The sequence below is a fragment of the Cantharellus anzutake genome (genome assembly GCF_015039405.1).
Source record: "Cantharellus anzutake strain C23 chromosome Unknown EI90scaffold_104, whole genome shotgun sequence".
NCBI lineage: Eukaryota > Fungi > Basidiomycota > Agaricomycetes > Cantharellales > Hydnaceae > Cantharellus > Cantharellus anzutake.
In genome coordinates, this window is record NW_024067054.1 from 241,648 (window position 1) to 256,247 (window position 14,600).

Below are 14,600 nucleotides of genomic sequence, written 5' to 3' on the forward strand. Positions count from 1 at the left end.
CAACTGCATGTACATAAACACAGCCTAAGTGGGAACTGAGAAGTAACCTTCTTCTCACACTTCCCACTTTAGGCAAGTAGCTTACATTCCCCTGCTAATAATAATAACACACTTCCCACTTTAGCCTAAGTGGCCAGGGATGCTGTAATGGGTCTATTGCCTTGACTTGAGACAGAGAAGAGGGGGAGGGTGGTAGTGTGTGCGGGTGTGGTTTGTTGGGCCAGTCGTGGGTGCTACTGAGTCTGCAAAAACCTCAAACAAACACTCACCTACATCTCCCTTGGACGTCAAGGCTGAGTATTATGATGAGAGGGGTCTTAGATGTGAGCAACTAGCTCAGAGGGGGCGTTAGGGTCGTGGATGGCATCTTTGCCACTTGGATGCAACTTCTGCTTGTCCCTTCACGGGTCTATTCAATACTAACTTGTTATGTACAAGCTATTATCTAGTTTATATGAGTTGGAAATGGAATGAATGGAGTGGGGGAATGTAAACGGGCCGTTAGGCAACTGTAAATGATAAATATCCAATTGGGAACAAAGAAACAATAAAAGAAATATGAATGAATGGGGAAAATGTGACAATGGGTCCGAAATGGGAATTGTGAAGGTTAACTCCGCAACACTTCGCCGCAGCGCCCGCCTATCCTCCCGTCAGCAACCTCCTCGTCTCCAGCTTTCCAACGAGCCCTTATTCATCCCAATTGGTGCAGTACTTCTTGAGATGTGGCCATTGACAGGTGCTGTCAAGACCATGTGAGACTATACTCCATGCTGAACCATCCGGGTATGGGATTGCCATTCTGGGAAATGCTCCGGGGGTAAAGAAGGATGGTAGAGAATCACTATCGGGTAGAAAAACGGCTGGTTTGTATGTGTGGTTATGGAGATCTAGAGAGGGGGTGAAATTGGCAGCATGGTTGGGTGTGGGAATTTTGCTTGGGGTTGTTGGGAATGATGGGGACAATATGGAAAAATATGGAGTGAGTGTATGGAGTGTTGGATAGTGGTAGAATGAGTATCGGGAGTGTCAGCGGATATGTAGTGCGTGTTGGTGACCAAATCCTGCAGAATCCGACTTTTTGCGGTACACGGAGTTGTCCCCACAACAACGACGCCCTTTTGTGCCAGGTCCGTTAGCACGTGCACCTGTGCTACACCCTATCGGGTCCTCAGTGCCGGGTGACACATCCGGGCGCTCTCGACCCCGGGTCGCTCCCTGACAACAGATGAGACTATCTCATATAGTGACATCCCGGGTGATCCTACTTTCCAGATGGGAACTTGTCTGTCACTGAATTTATCCAGTTTACACTTCCAGTCCTCTGAACAAATTTACAAGGTTAACATACTCCCTGTGCCTATTCATGAGCAGGAACATGGCACACACACAAGAAACTTGGAAGACCAAATGAAAATTTTCCGTTTTTGAATGTAAATACATTCCAGAAATGGAAAATTTGAATCGCCTTGCACAGCCACCTTGCCTCAGCAACGTGACACCCAAACACCCAACCGCCAACCGGCTGTGACGCGTGACAGACCCTGAATTTCGACCGGACCGGGAGGTCTCTGTGACGCATGACCGGTAGTTGGTCATGTGAGTACAGTATTTTGCGAATGATGTATTGTACTGTTCTCAAGCCAAAGGCTGTCAACTTGTTACCATAATAATAGCCATACATTCTCCGGATCATAAACATGTCTCTATTCTATCATCGGACCATTCATCATCCTCATCTGTCTCTGATTCGTGTATATAAAATATTTTGGGATGTGGCTTGGAAATTCAAGTCTTCACCCCAATACGATCTCCTGGAGGATAGAATCGGTCAGGATGAAACTCCCCTGGAACTCTACTGGTATTTAATTAAGTCAGTCCTATCAATCATCTTGAACCTCACTACGTACTCATTCTCTCGAGGAGGCAAAAGGTTCCAGACATGTTCATCCCCAGTTCGCTGGAACAGTTCCTCTACATATTCCCTAACTGATAAGGGTAGCTCCTTTGGAATAACATGTTTGACAGTACGAAGGGGTATCGGGTTTTCGGGTATCTGGATAGTACTTATGAGTCTATTGTTTTGATTGAATGTGATCATTGCGTGTGTCCTCACCACAACTTGTTTCTCCCTTAGTTCTTCTCGGGTTTTTTTTCCCGCAAGAAAAAGAGCCATGAGAAGTGTGATGAAGAGGGCTGTCATTGTTGCGGTAGAGGCCATCTCTCTTAAATGTTGTAGTTTGGTTTGGGGTGATCGCAATCAAAAATTACCCGGTTTTTCCAAGAATTTCTTCTCACGCCAACCTAGTTTATACTCCAAAACAACCATGAGCGTAAGCTCAAGCAGACTCATCTTTTTTCAAACATATACTTAAAGCTGGGGCGAATTATGATCAAGCCGCTCTGCGCTGGCTTTGGGGCAGGCCTTGGTCGCCTGACGTTGTACTGACAAACTGACACATGTTGGACGCCGCTCCGATTCCACCTCTATCCTCGCTCCCACCGTTTGGAACCACTGCCAGTCCAGGTAGCAGACCCCCCGGGTCTTCTTCACTTCCATGTTACTCGCTTCACATCAACCTACTGGATGGTCACACCAGCACCTCAGTCTCAGCCAAGAATCACTCCCATCTTGAGCGCTGCAGACTTTGACCCCTGGACGTCGTTCCGATGTATGCCGTCCCAGCGGTGGAATAGTAGTGCCCTATTGACGATGCTAAGTACATATATATCGCGGTTTTCGACAACGGAACGCGTTGTTGATATCCGGAAGTTGGATTGACAGTCGTGTCCACATTTTCTATCTCCCATTCAACTACTATTGGATTAGCATTTTGATGGTGTTTTCTTGATGCTGAATCATTTGACACGTAGCCCAACTGCCACACTACTCTCTTTTAAAGGCTACAAGGATGACGCCAACCCAACCATGGTTAGTTCGCCCACCATCGACCGATCCCGGCCCCTTCCATGTCCCCCCCCTCTCCTGAGCATGCTGCCGCCCCCAACAATTCCAACAAAGAAGTCTTCGATGCCTCCACGTCACACCCCTCCTCCAGAACTCATTCAACTGCAACTGCGCCAACCTTTGGAAGACAGTCATCTTTACTGGTTCCGCCAAATCGTCCTGGCAGTAGCATTCCTCTATTTCAAGCTGGTCTACATCAACCACCTTCGACTGGCCGCTTTAGATCTGCGGCAAATGGAGCAACCAAATCCGGATCAGCATTCATCACACCTAGAACAGGCGTGACCCCAAAAGCCAATCACTGACGCAGCTCCCAGTTCCGAGACACCGATCCAATCTGCACCATCAACCAATCCAACAGTTATTCATGCTATCACGCAGACCATGATCGGGGGGAGTTCTTGGATAAGTACACCCGGCGAGTTGTTGGTAAAGGCCACGGCGAGAAACGGCATAAACGGTTCTTTTGGACACATCCCTATACTAGGACTCTGTACTGGAGCTCAGCGGGCCCAGGCGCTTCCGGGTGAATCGACTGCTCAAAGTGGTAAGTTCATTCTGATCTATGCACACAGCTCAGGCTCAAATTCCGCTTTGTTGGACAGCCTACATTGACACCGTTAAGTCCGTTATTGATCCCAATCCCATTCCTCCTACCTCGTGTCCTTGGCGACATTGATGCATACGAGCTCGAAATGTGGAGGTTTACAAACTCACCAGCTAATTTCGTCGACAATGATCATGAAGTGCTTGAGGTGCCAGTCAGCGAGGCATTTTCTAATATGGGGGTTAAAAAACTCTTTACAAGGCAGGTAATAGCAGGCTTGAACATCTCAGCTGGAGAGGCACTGCTTGTCAAGTTTCCTGGTGCGTCAACACTCATCCTGATAAGTAGACACCTGGCTTTGTGACAGGCTGAAAGCCACAGACAGAGGACGACAGTGAGCATTCAACACATTCGAAGCTTCGTCTTCAAGTGCCACAATTAGATCCTCCTGTTCTCGAACTGTACTGTCTCATTTGTGGCGATGGCGCCAACCATATCTTTCTGGTCAAAATTGCGAGTACAGAGTCTGTCGGCACCCTCAAGGAGATCATTAGGGAGAAGAATAAGTTCGCTCTCGAACACATGGACGCAAAGACCCTCACACTCTGGAAGGTTTCCATCCCGGTCGATGACAGTCTCAAGGAGAATGTGAAGAAGGTTGAACTTAACGATGAGGAAATGCTATCACCTGTCCATTGATGGTCCTCCATTTTTCCCGATCCACTGCCCCAACTTCATCTACACATTATTATCAAGTTTCCGCCCGGCAAGTCCATATCATCCACTAGTCAACGTCCCCTATTATATAAAGGCGACCGCGTCGCCGAAGCCCACAAGGCATGGGGTTCATCCGTTTCACAAGAGGCCCCTTCCTCAGGAGGCCTACCCAAAAGGTTTGTTGCCGTCCAGAAAAAGGACAAACCTGCGTTTGCGGATACCCATCTCACTATATTCAGCCAGTTCCAAGATGACTGTAAAACTTATACACCCACCAAGGAAGACCATGATTTCGCTTTAAAGTTCTCCCATTCTATGTCAAATATTTACGCCAACGAAGGGGACAGGGCTGACCAAGCTCGAAAAGATTTCGCAAGCTATGGTCTCGACTTGTTGCCCACCAGAATTGGCAAGTATTGGACTGATGGAGATCTTCGCTACAAGGGCTTTTGCTTTGCACTCATCGAGGCCAAGGCAGAGCTTTCCACCGGCGGTGCTGAGCCTTTTTTCGAGGCTGCCTGGTACTATAGTGCCTTCATAAGGAACCACTTTGACGAAACCCGTTCACGTCTCCCTTGCTTTTGTTGGAGGAACACCACGCATTAACCGATCTCTATTGTCGCATGATTTGCATGTGACTTCCGTTATAGTATAGTCACGCTTATTTTTTGAATTCTTTTCTTTTTTCCTCAGTTCTCGCTGTAGAGACTGAGGTCAGTCCCTTTTATCCAACTTCATATTTAGCTCCTATCTTACATTGTAGTTAGTCACTCCTTTAGGTTAGGATAATCTATCTTAGTTCTCGCTGTAGAGACTGAGTCACTCCTTTAGACATTTTATTAGCTTTATCCTCTACCTTGCTGGTGAGCTTCCACGTTTCTTCTCCTGGATACACCCTAAATTCATGCCCTAGGTGCCCAGGCTTTTCCGGCACCGTCTTGACCATTCACCCTCATCTGGAGGTCCTAGCCCCCACGTTGCCGCTCTTCTATCATGCATCCAACGTCGATATGCGCATGCAAGCTGCCCGTTTTTTTGGGGCAACAAAAAATGCGATTCTCGCATTGAATAGTTACTACGAATCCGAACTTCCACATATAACCTCTAACCCGATCCTTACGTTTCCATATCCTACCAACTTCGATTCCCTGTGCGGTACCACAAAGTACACATTTGAATACTCATCACAGCTTGACGAGAAGAGGCTCCTATTTTCCGGCACTGTTGGTGATGAGAAAATATTCACCCACTGATACTCCGAGGATGCACATCTTGCATGCTTCTCGCTTGGTTGTGCACCTGCTTCGAAGTGGTATCAGCCCATTGCGGGTGGATGGTATATGGTTGTCATGGCTTTAATCGGGGATGATTATCATGAATTGCGGCATTCAGAGATGAAAGCCTTGTTCAAAGCCGAAATCGAAGAGAAGGTGAACAAAAAGCATTTGTGCATGGTGATATTCGAACCACCAACGTTATGGTGCGGAAAGACGGTAAGCCTGGAATTCTACTAGTTGACTTTGACTGGGCAGGCAAAATTGAGGAAGTGCGATATCCAATGAATGTGAATAATGTTGATCTAAAGGAGCAGTTGATGGCGAGCTTATTAAGGCTGACCATGATATTGATATGATAAAGTATATGTTTCAATGAATCTGTCAATTGATAACACCCTATTATTATACACATTGACTCCAGTTTTTGTTGATGTGGCAGCCCGATGCCACACGAGGACAAAGGGGAGGTGGAGCTGCAGGCAAAGCGTTGCCGAGTGGCAAACCCTTAGTCGCACAAAGTGTCGGAGGCGCTAGTTTCACCATTGTTATCCGCTTTGTTGTATAGTTAGATAGACATAAAAGGGCGAGGATTACCTGAGTGCGATGCTCAACCCCGTTTGACATCGCGCTCTAGGTAAGTCCTCAACCTTACAGATTGTACATAGTTTACATCTTGCCTAACATTAAACATCGCGCTCTAGACACCGTGCTCTAGTCTTCCTCCCGCTGATTTACAGGTTATCAGCCCAGTACAACTCTGCCCCAGCACTGTGCAAAGCCTACCGCCCGGCACCGCTGAACTGTTGTCTGACACAACTGCCCAGTTCTGACTCGCCACACCCACCACCCAGCACTGCTGAATTTTTGTTTGAAACGACTGCCCAGTTCTGACTCGCCGCACTTCTGTTCTGGTTGTAACACCGAAGAAGCATGACTGCTGCCCTGCTCAAAGATTCTGCCATTGACAAGGCCGTTCTTACCATCCCCAAACTAAAAGGATGAGATGACTGGGTCCTGTGGTCTGGGAACCTCGAAATAGCCATGGACCACACCTGGGACTTCATCGAAGGCAGCAACACCACAGTTCCTGATGCATCCAAAGTAACTGAACACCAAGATTGAGTAATTGGGGATCAGAATGCTCATTGAAGGATCTGGCTCTCACTTGATGAATCAATCCAATGCAATGCCTTTCCACACAGGAAAAGCTCCGCTGCCGTCCTGTTCAAGGCCCTCAAGGATGAATATGAGGACTCTGGATCCACAGCGGAATTCTATGCCAGACAGAGCTATGACAACGCTAAGCTCAGTGACTACAACTCAGTTTCAGAATACCTGACAGCCCTTATCAATTTTGCCTACCTGGTCAACAAGGAAGTGACTGACAACGAGGACCGCATTGGAAATCGTTCGATCGCCATGCGCCTCATCCATACACTCCCACCCTGCATGCATACACTACAGACAATGCTCCTCGATACTCCTCTTCCAAGGGGTGTGAAGTGGAACTTGGATGAGGAGTTTTTCTGGTTCCCTTACATTTTGTAAGGTGAGGTACTTGTCCAGGTGGACGAGGTCGTTGCAATTTCCTAGGGGTTCCCATGTGGTGTCCCCTAGTTCCCATTTGACCTTAAACCAGAGTTCGTTGTGAACCCACGCATGGTTTAGGATTTCGCGAACTACTGCTTCGCGATCGGGGTCTTCCCCAAAATCGTAGAATATGTTTACTTCCCTATTTGGGAAGATTTCCTGGTCATTCGGCTCGTGAGGTACAAGCCGGGATACGTGGAATCTTGGGTGGATTCTGCGTTGTTCAAGTTGTGGTGGCAACTTGAGGACATAGTTTGACGTCTCTGGAAATGTTTCCAGAATTTCGTAAGGCCCTATGTATAAGGGCTTTAGTTTTCCTGCCCTCCCTTTGGGTAGGTTCTGTTAGAAATGGGCGGATACAGACAACTCCGGAGTGGAATCGGAGACTTAGCGTGGAGGGACCTTGGCCTCAGCAACTCAAGCGGAGCGCTGTGCCATTGCTGTTTGTCCATTTGGTCCTTAATTTCACAGTAGGCGAGCAGGAAGTCTCTAGGGGCATTTCAGGTCGATTTCGGACTGAGCCCAAAATGAGTATGTACAAGCGCCGATATATATAATGGAGGGGGCAGAAGCACAAGGAAACAAAGGGGATCCGAATCGGAACGAAGACGTCTGAATGGGGACAAAGGGAAGACAGAAGCGGAGTGGTACCGAAGGTCATAAGGTGGGACCTGTGATACGTCCGAAAGGAGGTAGGGAGGGCGAGGCCCAGAGGGGCAGGAGGAAGAGGAGAAGTGGGGATGATGACTAACTGGCTAGAATGGGAAGAAGCAGCAGTCCAAATAGGGATGAGGGGAAAACGTGAAAGATACATTACAAGCAGCGAAAGTGCCGAAGGCGATCTGCGAAGCTCGGAGGTTGCGGAGGTTACAGAGGTTACAGAGGCAGGGTTGAAAGTCCGAGGAATATTGGCAATGGTGTTTACATAGTATGAGGTCACCAATGCAATGGACTAAGACCGAGGTGGAGTCAAAGTCCGAGGTCGGGACTATGACAGAGGCTCGGAGCAAAGGTACGAGCAGTGCCCAAGTACGAAGTATGGGACAGCGGTGGAAGGTCGTAACTTGGTGGGAGGTCGGCGGAAGAGTACCAGAGGGAGGAGAGAGGAGAAAGGTAAGAGGGAAGGGGTGGTGGAAAGGAGAGTTGTCTGGTCCGAAGGTGAGTATCGGAGCGGACGGGGAAAGCGTAGGGGGGTGACGGAAGGGTGGCGGTGTTGTGAAGGGGGAGCGGAGTAGGAGGAGGAGGAGTAGTAGGAGGGTGGCGAGAGGGGCGAGAGGGGCGGTGTTCGGTCCGAGGTGAGTATCGGAGCGGATGGAGATAGGGGAGGAGAGGGAAGGAGGAGTAGAGGTGGCATGGGGGGTAGAAGGAGGTGTGTTGCCAGGACCAAAGGTGAGTATCGGAACGGGCAGTGGTAGGGTATGACTCCGGAAGTCGGGTCGGGGTCGGGTATGCATGGATATGACAGGTTCAGCTTATCCGTGGATAAGTATGCAAGCTCGCCTTTTCTCAAAGGCGGGTCTGGGTGTCTTTTCTTATTCGCCTGGATTGTTTGAGCAGCACGATTGTGTATTATCGCGTTGTGTGCTGCCATGAGGTTTTCCTTTGCTTTTTGGGCGAAGTCATTTACTCCCGGTAGTCCGAGAGTGGTGCTGTTAGGCACATCTTTGGCATATGGCCGTAGATTAATTCGAACGGGGCAAATCCTGTCGATGTGTTCGAGCTTGCATTGATCGCGAATTCCGCCATCGACAGTTTCGCTGCCCAGTCGCGTTGATCTGGTCTAACCATCGCGCATAGTATTTGTACTACTTTTTGTATCATTCTTTCCGCTTGGCCGTCGCCTTGCGGGTGGAATGCAGTTGTGAATTTCAACTGCACACCGAGTATTCAGTGTAATTTGTGCCAAAATTTTGACGTGAATTTCGAGTCTCGGTCTGATATGATTGAGTGTGGTAGACCGTGGAGTCTTACAACTTCACAAAGAAATACGAATGCTAGTTCTAGTGCGTTCGTTGTTGTCTTTATTGGAATTAGGTGGACATTGGACGTCAACCTACAAATGATTACCCAGAGGTAATCATATCCCAAGCTTGTTGGGAATGGACCTGTGAAGTCCATGGCTATTGATGACCATGGTGTCTCTGGGGTTGGGAGTGGGTGAAGCATTCCGGGATTTCTCCTGGTGCTTTTCTTTGTCGTTTGACAAGTTCCGCAAGACCTACAGAACTTGTGGGTATCCTTCCTCATCGACTTCCACCAGAAGTGTCGACAGAGGGTTTCCACTGTTTTCTTGGATCCTAGGTGTCCAAGTGTTTCGTGGATGTTCTCGAGGATTATTCCTCGAATGGACTTCCTTTCGTAGTTCCCTTTCGGGACTACTATTTGGGTCGTTCTGTCATATCCATACAATCCTGACCTCCGCTCCGGGCTCCCGGAACTCCGAACCTTACTTCCCTTCCGTCACCTCCTCCTTGCTGACTCCCAAGAGGTTATCCCACCTCCAGCTCTGACACCACCTTCGGTCCGACTCCGGGACATTCCAGGTCCGACCCCAACCTCAACACCTTCCAGACGAGTATGCAAAACCTATGCTCCTGACTCCGGACCTCCACTCCGGAATCCCGTTTGCGTCTCTGTCTCCGGAACCTCCGGTCTTAGCTCCGACCTCGGACTTTGACCCCACCTCCGCTTATACCCATTGTATTGGTTAGCTCATTCCATTTAATTACGTTTGCCAATATTCCGGAGTTCAACTTCCGAGTTCGGACTTTCCGGACTTACCTCGGACCTTGCAACTATTGCATTGTCCTATTCAATTCCGCTATTCTCCCTCATTCCTATTTGGGCTGCTGCTTCCTTTCTATTCAGTCAGCTAGCCATTCCCCACTCCCAACCTCCTTCCTTCCTCCTTGGGCCTTGGCCCTTCATTCCTCCTTTGAGAAACACCATTGAGTCAAACCCTTGACCCTCGGTGTTGTTCCTCTTTCCATCTCCCTTTGTCTCCTTTCGTCCTACCCTTGCTCCTTCTGATTCCGGACCCCTCCTTATATACAATGTATGTACATAGTAACTTGTAACCTCAGTCCGAAATCGACCTGAAATGCCCCCTAGAGACTTCCTGCTCACCTACTGTAAAATTAAGGACCAAATGGACAAACAGCAATGGCACAGCGCTCCGCTTGAGTCGCTGAGGCCAAGGTCCCTCCACGCTAAGTCTCCGATTCCACTCCGGAGTCGTCTGTTTCCGCCCAGTTCTAACATGTTCCTCCTTCTCCAAGTTGGGTTATCAGCCCATCTTTTACGGAGAAGTTTTTGAAATTTCCCAGGTTCTCTAGGATTTCCCGGTGGATCTGGCTTTTCGAGTATCCAGATTTTATTGCCTCAATGAGGTCTTTCTCTTCGAATTGTTTTCGAAGGTTCTCTTCTGGAATTATGATTTCTTCCAGATTTTGGGCACTCCCCCCTAGAGCTTTCCTCTAGAGTCTAGGGTATTTCTCATGCATATCGCTGCGAGTCTCTTTCTCTCTGAGTTTTTACTCAGGGTACTGCTTAGTAGCAGTTCTTTGTATTCCTCGATTCTGTCGGGGATAATGTCTTCTGCATTTTTGTCCAGGTGGATGTCCGCTGACACATAGTCGTCGAAATGCAGATCCTCGTCCATTGACGAGTCATAGTATCATGAGAGTGCATCTGCCACTTTGTTCTTGTGGCCTTCCACATATTTTATTTCGAAATTGAAGCTTGCGAAAAAGGCTTGCCATCTCAGGTGTCTACCTGAGTTGTGGTTTTTCGCTTTGAAATATTCCAAAGCTTTGTGGTCCGTGATTACTGTGAATTCATGGCCTCCCATGAGGTCGTCTTGCCATCTCATGAGTGCTTCGAGGACGCCCAGTGCCTCGAGCTCGTAGGCGAAGTACCTACATTGTGTGTTGGTGAACTTTTTGGACATGAATGCAGCCAGGCGGCAAGTTTGCCACCTTTCGCCTTGTCCAATTAATGCACCCATGCCTGCTGGGCATGCATCTGTTATGACCCAGATGTAGAGTTTGGTCCTCTCTTCTTCTGAGAGGCTTTCCGGTGGGTTCCACTGGACAGGCTTTAGGATCAGAGCCCTGCATGCTAGACATTTGATCTTGTCAAAGCATTTCTGGTGGAGTGGTGTCCACCTGAATGTCTGCTTGTTTGAGTAGATTGTTTGCAGTGGTCCTGTGTAACTGCTGACGTTTGGCATGAATATCGATAGATATTCTATCATTCCCAGGAATCTTAGGACTCCTGTGTGGTCTACTGGCTCTTGCCAGTTGCGGATTTTTTCCATTTTATCCACTTGAGCGTGGATGCCCTGTTCGTCCACACGGCTTCCTAGAATGTCTAGGATTGGGGCAAATTGTCACGACCGACAAATCCTGGGGCTCCGTCAGTGGCGAATCAATGCCGATAGGCGAATCCGCCGACCCGAAACCCATCCTAACCAGCCCCCAACCCCATGTCTGGCCCCCTGCCTTACTGCGTGAGACTTGGCCAATAATCAGAACCTAGACCCTGCCGGTATTCCAACCTTAGCTCCAGTTCCTGAGCCCTTGGCGCTCCCGGCATTCAGTCATGCCTGCCTTGTCTCCACCTGAACCACACTCATCGCTTCCCACTATGTGGTCACAGCCATGCCCCGCTTCCATGCATTCCACACCCTCTGCCCACTCCGCACCTTCTGCCCATCTCTGCACCTTCTGGCCACTTCTGGTTGCCCTTGACACCTCTGGTCAGGTCAACACTCCCACTCCCCTCCGTACCCCTGTTGGCCTTCATGCTGTCCTTGTGTGACAGTGCTGGCAGATCAACCTCTGTTTGCGGACTTGTGTCGGCACCGCACCGACCCCGCTTATTTGCGGATTTGTATCGGCGCCGCGCGCTGACCTCCACTTTTCCTCTGGCCATTTGTCACTTGGCAGCTTATCATTCATTCCTTGCCAAGTGACATTTATTGTTTGCTTCCCTGCCAATATCAGCATTTGATCCCCTCTTTATTGGTACTAGGTTATGATCTCATTCAGTTATTCATCAATAACCCTTGCCACTTATTGTTTATTGATCCATTCCTCATTTCCAGTTCCCGGGCTCTTGTCCTTATTTAGTTTGACAATCCCCGCTTATCTCCGTGCCGGACTGACCGGCCTTTCTATATTCCCTCTTGCCTATTTATATACCTTGTAAATACTTTTGGGGACCTCAGTCTGAAATCAACTAGAGTACCCCCCCTGTCTGGTCTGAGTCTCTCCTTCTGCAAAGGGGGCTTCCCCCCCTCTGAGTCTGTGCTTGCGGAGTCTGCGCTCCTCCTACAGGTCCGCTCCGCCTGCAAGTCTTGTTTGAAGTCCACTCTGAGTGTCAATCCGTAAATACGGGATCTCCCCAAATGTCAAGCTCAGGGCACAGCGCTCCACCTGAGTCGCTGAGGCTGCGATCCCACTCTGCTAACGTTGAACAGCGCTTCCGGACGCACCGCATATTTCTGCCCGCATATCCACACACACGCTCCAACAGACCTCTGCCACAATCTCCGACCCCAACTCAGACAGAAACCCATTCTGTCTTCAGTCCATCTTCAGTCCATCTTCTGACAGCATTCCAGATCTCTGACACAAATGGCTGGAAGTTTTTCCAGCTTATGTAGAATTTCGCCCCTTTTAGGTGAGTGAACAACCACAATAGTGCTTTATTGTGGTTTTCCACCGAGCTTGTGCTGGTGAATATATCGTTGAACCAGACGTGTAGGCATCTGCCTACTTCTCCTCGTAGTTCCCAGGTCAGTGCGTGCTGGAAGGTGCAGGGAGCGTTGCAGTCTCCTTGCTGCATCGTATTCGAGTTGTATGTCCTGTGGGGCATAGAGAATGTCGTCCTATGGACGTTGTCTGGGTCCACACGTATTTGTTCGTATGCATCCGACATATCGATCTTGGATCGGTATGTTGCTCTGGCAACTGATTCTTGGGTCAGTCGCATGTCTGGCATTGGTGTGACGTCGAGGATCGTGTTTGAGTTACGATTCCTCGCGTCTATTACCATGCACAAAGATCCATCTGCTTTGCAGATGCACAGTAGCAGGCATGCTCGCTCGCTGTTCGCAGGATACCACCATCCTGCTTTTACATAGCGATCTATTTTGGTCGCTAGTGCTTCCTGCAGTGCTGCAGGACATCTCGGGGTGTTTTCCCAAAATTTCTTGTTCGGATCCTTCAACGGGATTCGATGGTTCACCTCCCTCAAGGGAGGCATTTCTAATGGCGCTGGCACCATTACGGTTTCGAATTTTTCTCTCCACCACTCCCTGAGTGTTTCGAACTCGGGGTTGTTCATGGAGAGACCTTCCAGGTGTGGTACGTCTGGAAGTTCTAGTCCTTCCGGACTAGGATTGGGCCAACCTTCAGGGTATTTTCTTTTGATTACCCTGAGGTGTGTTTCAATCCCACCTCCCTGTCAGGGGGGCTTCTTCTTTGGTTGTTCTCGAGCTCTTGCTCGAGTTTTCCATCCGTGTGATCTCATCACACGGTCTTTGCTTATTCCAAGGGTGTCTATGTTGCCCTTGTTCACCGTTCTCACTTTGTGGGACCGGAAGTCTCAGCTTACCTGGTTTTTGTTTAACCAGGGGGCGCCGAAGATGGCATCATATCTGTCGATGTTAATTACATTGAAGTAGTGTTTTTCTACGTGGCCGTTGATCTCAACGTCCACATTTGTTCCGAACAGGATCTGTGATCTTGTTCCTTTCGTCCCCATTTGAAGGACGAGTGGGTTCTCCAATTGGAGAATTGGGATGTGGACCGAGCGGACAAAGTCCGGCGATAAAGCATCCATTTCGGCTCCACTATCGAATAGCGCATAGGCTTTTGTGCCTGCTATTTTTATGTGAGCCGTTAGCATTCTCTTCGTTGAGAGCAGTCTGTTTGCAGGGTATTTTCCTGCGTCTTTTGAGATGCAGAATTTCGCATCAAACAAGGGGGACTGGGTTTTGATGGACTTTTGGTCCTTCTTCCCTTTTTCCTTGTTTTCCTTGGGTACTTTGGTGTATTTCCCCAAGGCATCTTTTCTTGGTGCTTCCACCAAGGCTTCGGCGACTTTTTCGTCTGCCATGTTTTCTAGCTGGCATGCTACAGCCAGTTTGATTTTGTAATTTATGTCGTCATGGTTGACGACTGACATTGGGCCCATCCTTATGGTCCCAACGTTGACTTCCTCACCCTCTGAGTCGGGTGAGTATTGAGGTCCTTCGTATGGGTCCTCTACTTCGAAGCTTGATGCTTCGGAGTTACCAGAGTTGTTCTCTGGTTTCTCATCTGATGAGCCTTTCGACTCTTCATCTGTTGAGGTCGCGATCTCCATGGCAGCTATGTGCCTTGGTTTTTCATTGCCCGTTACATTGTGTCTTGGGCAATCTTTCATTTTCCCTATTTTGCCGCATTTGCCGAAAATTGGAACTGACTTTTGGTCAGTTTTCCTCGAGTTTTTC

The 14,600-nt window shown here is 48.8% G+C and overlaps 2 protein-coding genes across 2 annotated transcripts; one reads left to right on the forward strand and one right to left on the reverse strand.

Moving 5' to 3' along the window:
* Window positions 1–1,788: 1,788 nt before the first annotated feature.
* On the reverse strand, window positions 1,789–2,221 carry EI90DRAFT_3021224 (uncharacterized protein; the record flags this gene model as incomplete). The annotated part of the gene is made up of 3 exons (XM_039057621.1): window positions 1,789–1,855; window positions 1,911–2,056; window positions 2,117–2,221. The coding sequence occupies 3 exons, from the start codon at window positions 2,219–2,221 to the stop codon at window positions 1,789–1,791; spliced, it is 318 nt and encodes a 105-aa protein (XP_038909640.1).
* Window positions 2,222–3,031: 810 nt separating this feature from the next.
* On the forward strand, window positions 3,032–4,838 carry EI90DRAFT_3133569 (uncharacterized protein; the record flags this gene model as incomplete). Its single annotated transcript, XM_039064580.1, has 6 exons — window positions 3,032–3,249; window positions 3,286–3,397; window positions 3,456–3,515; window positions 3,574–3,835; window positions 3,901–4,205; window positions 4,272–4,838. The coding sequence occupies 6 exons, from the start codon at window positions 3,032–3,034 to the stop codon at window positions 4,836–4,838; spliced, it is 1,524 nt and encodes a 507-aa protein (XP_038909641.1).
* Between the last annotated feature and the right edge of the window lie 9,762 nt (window positions 4,839–14,600).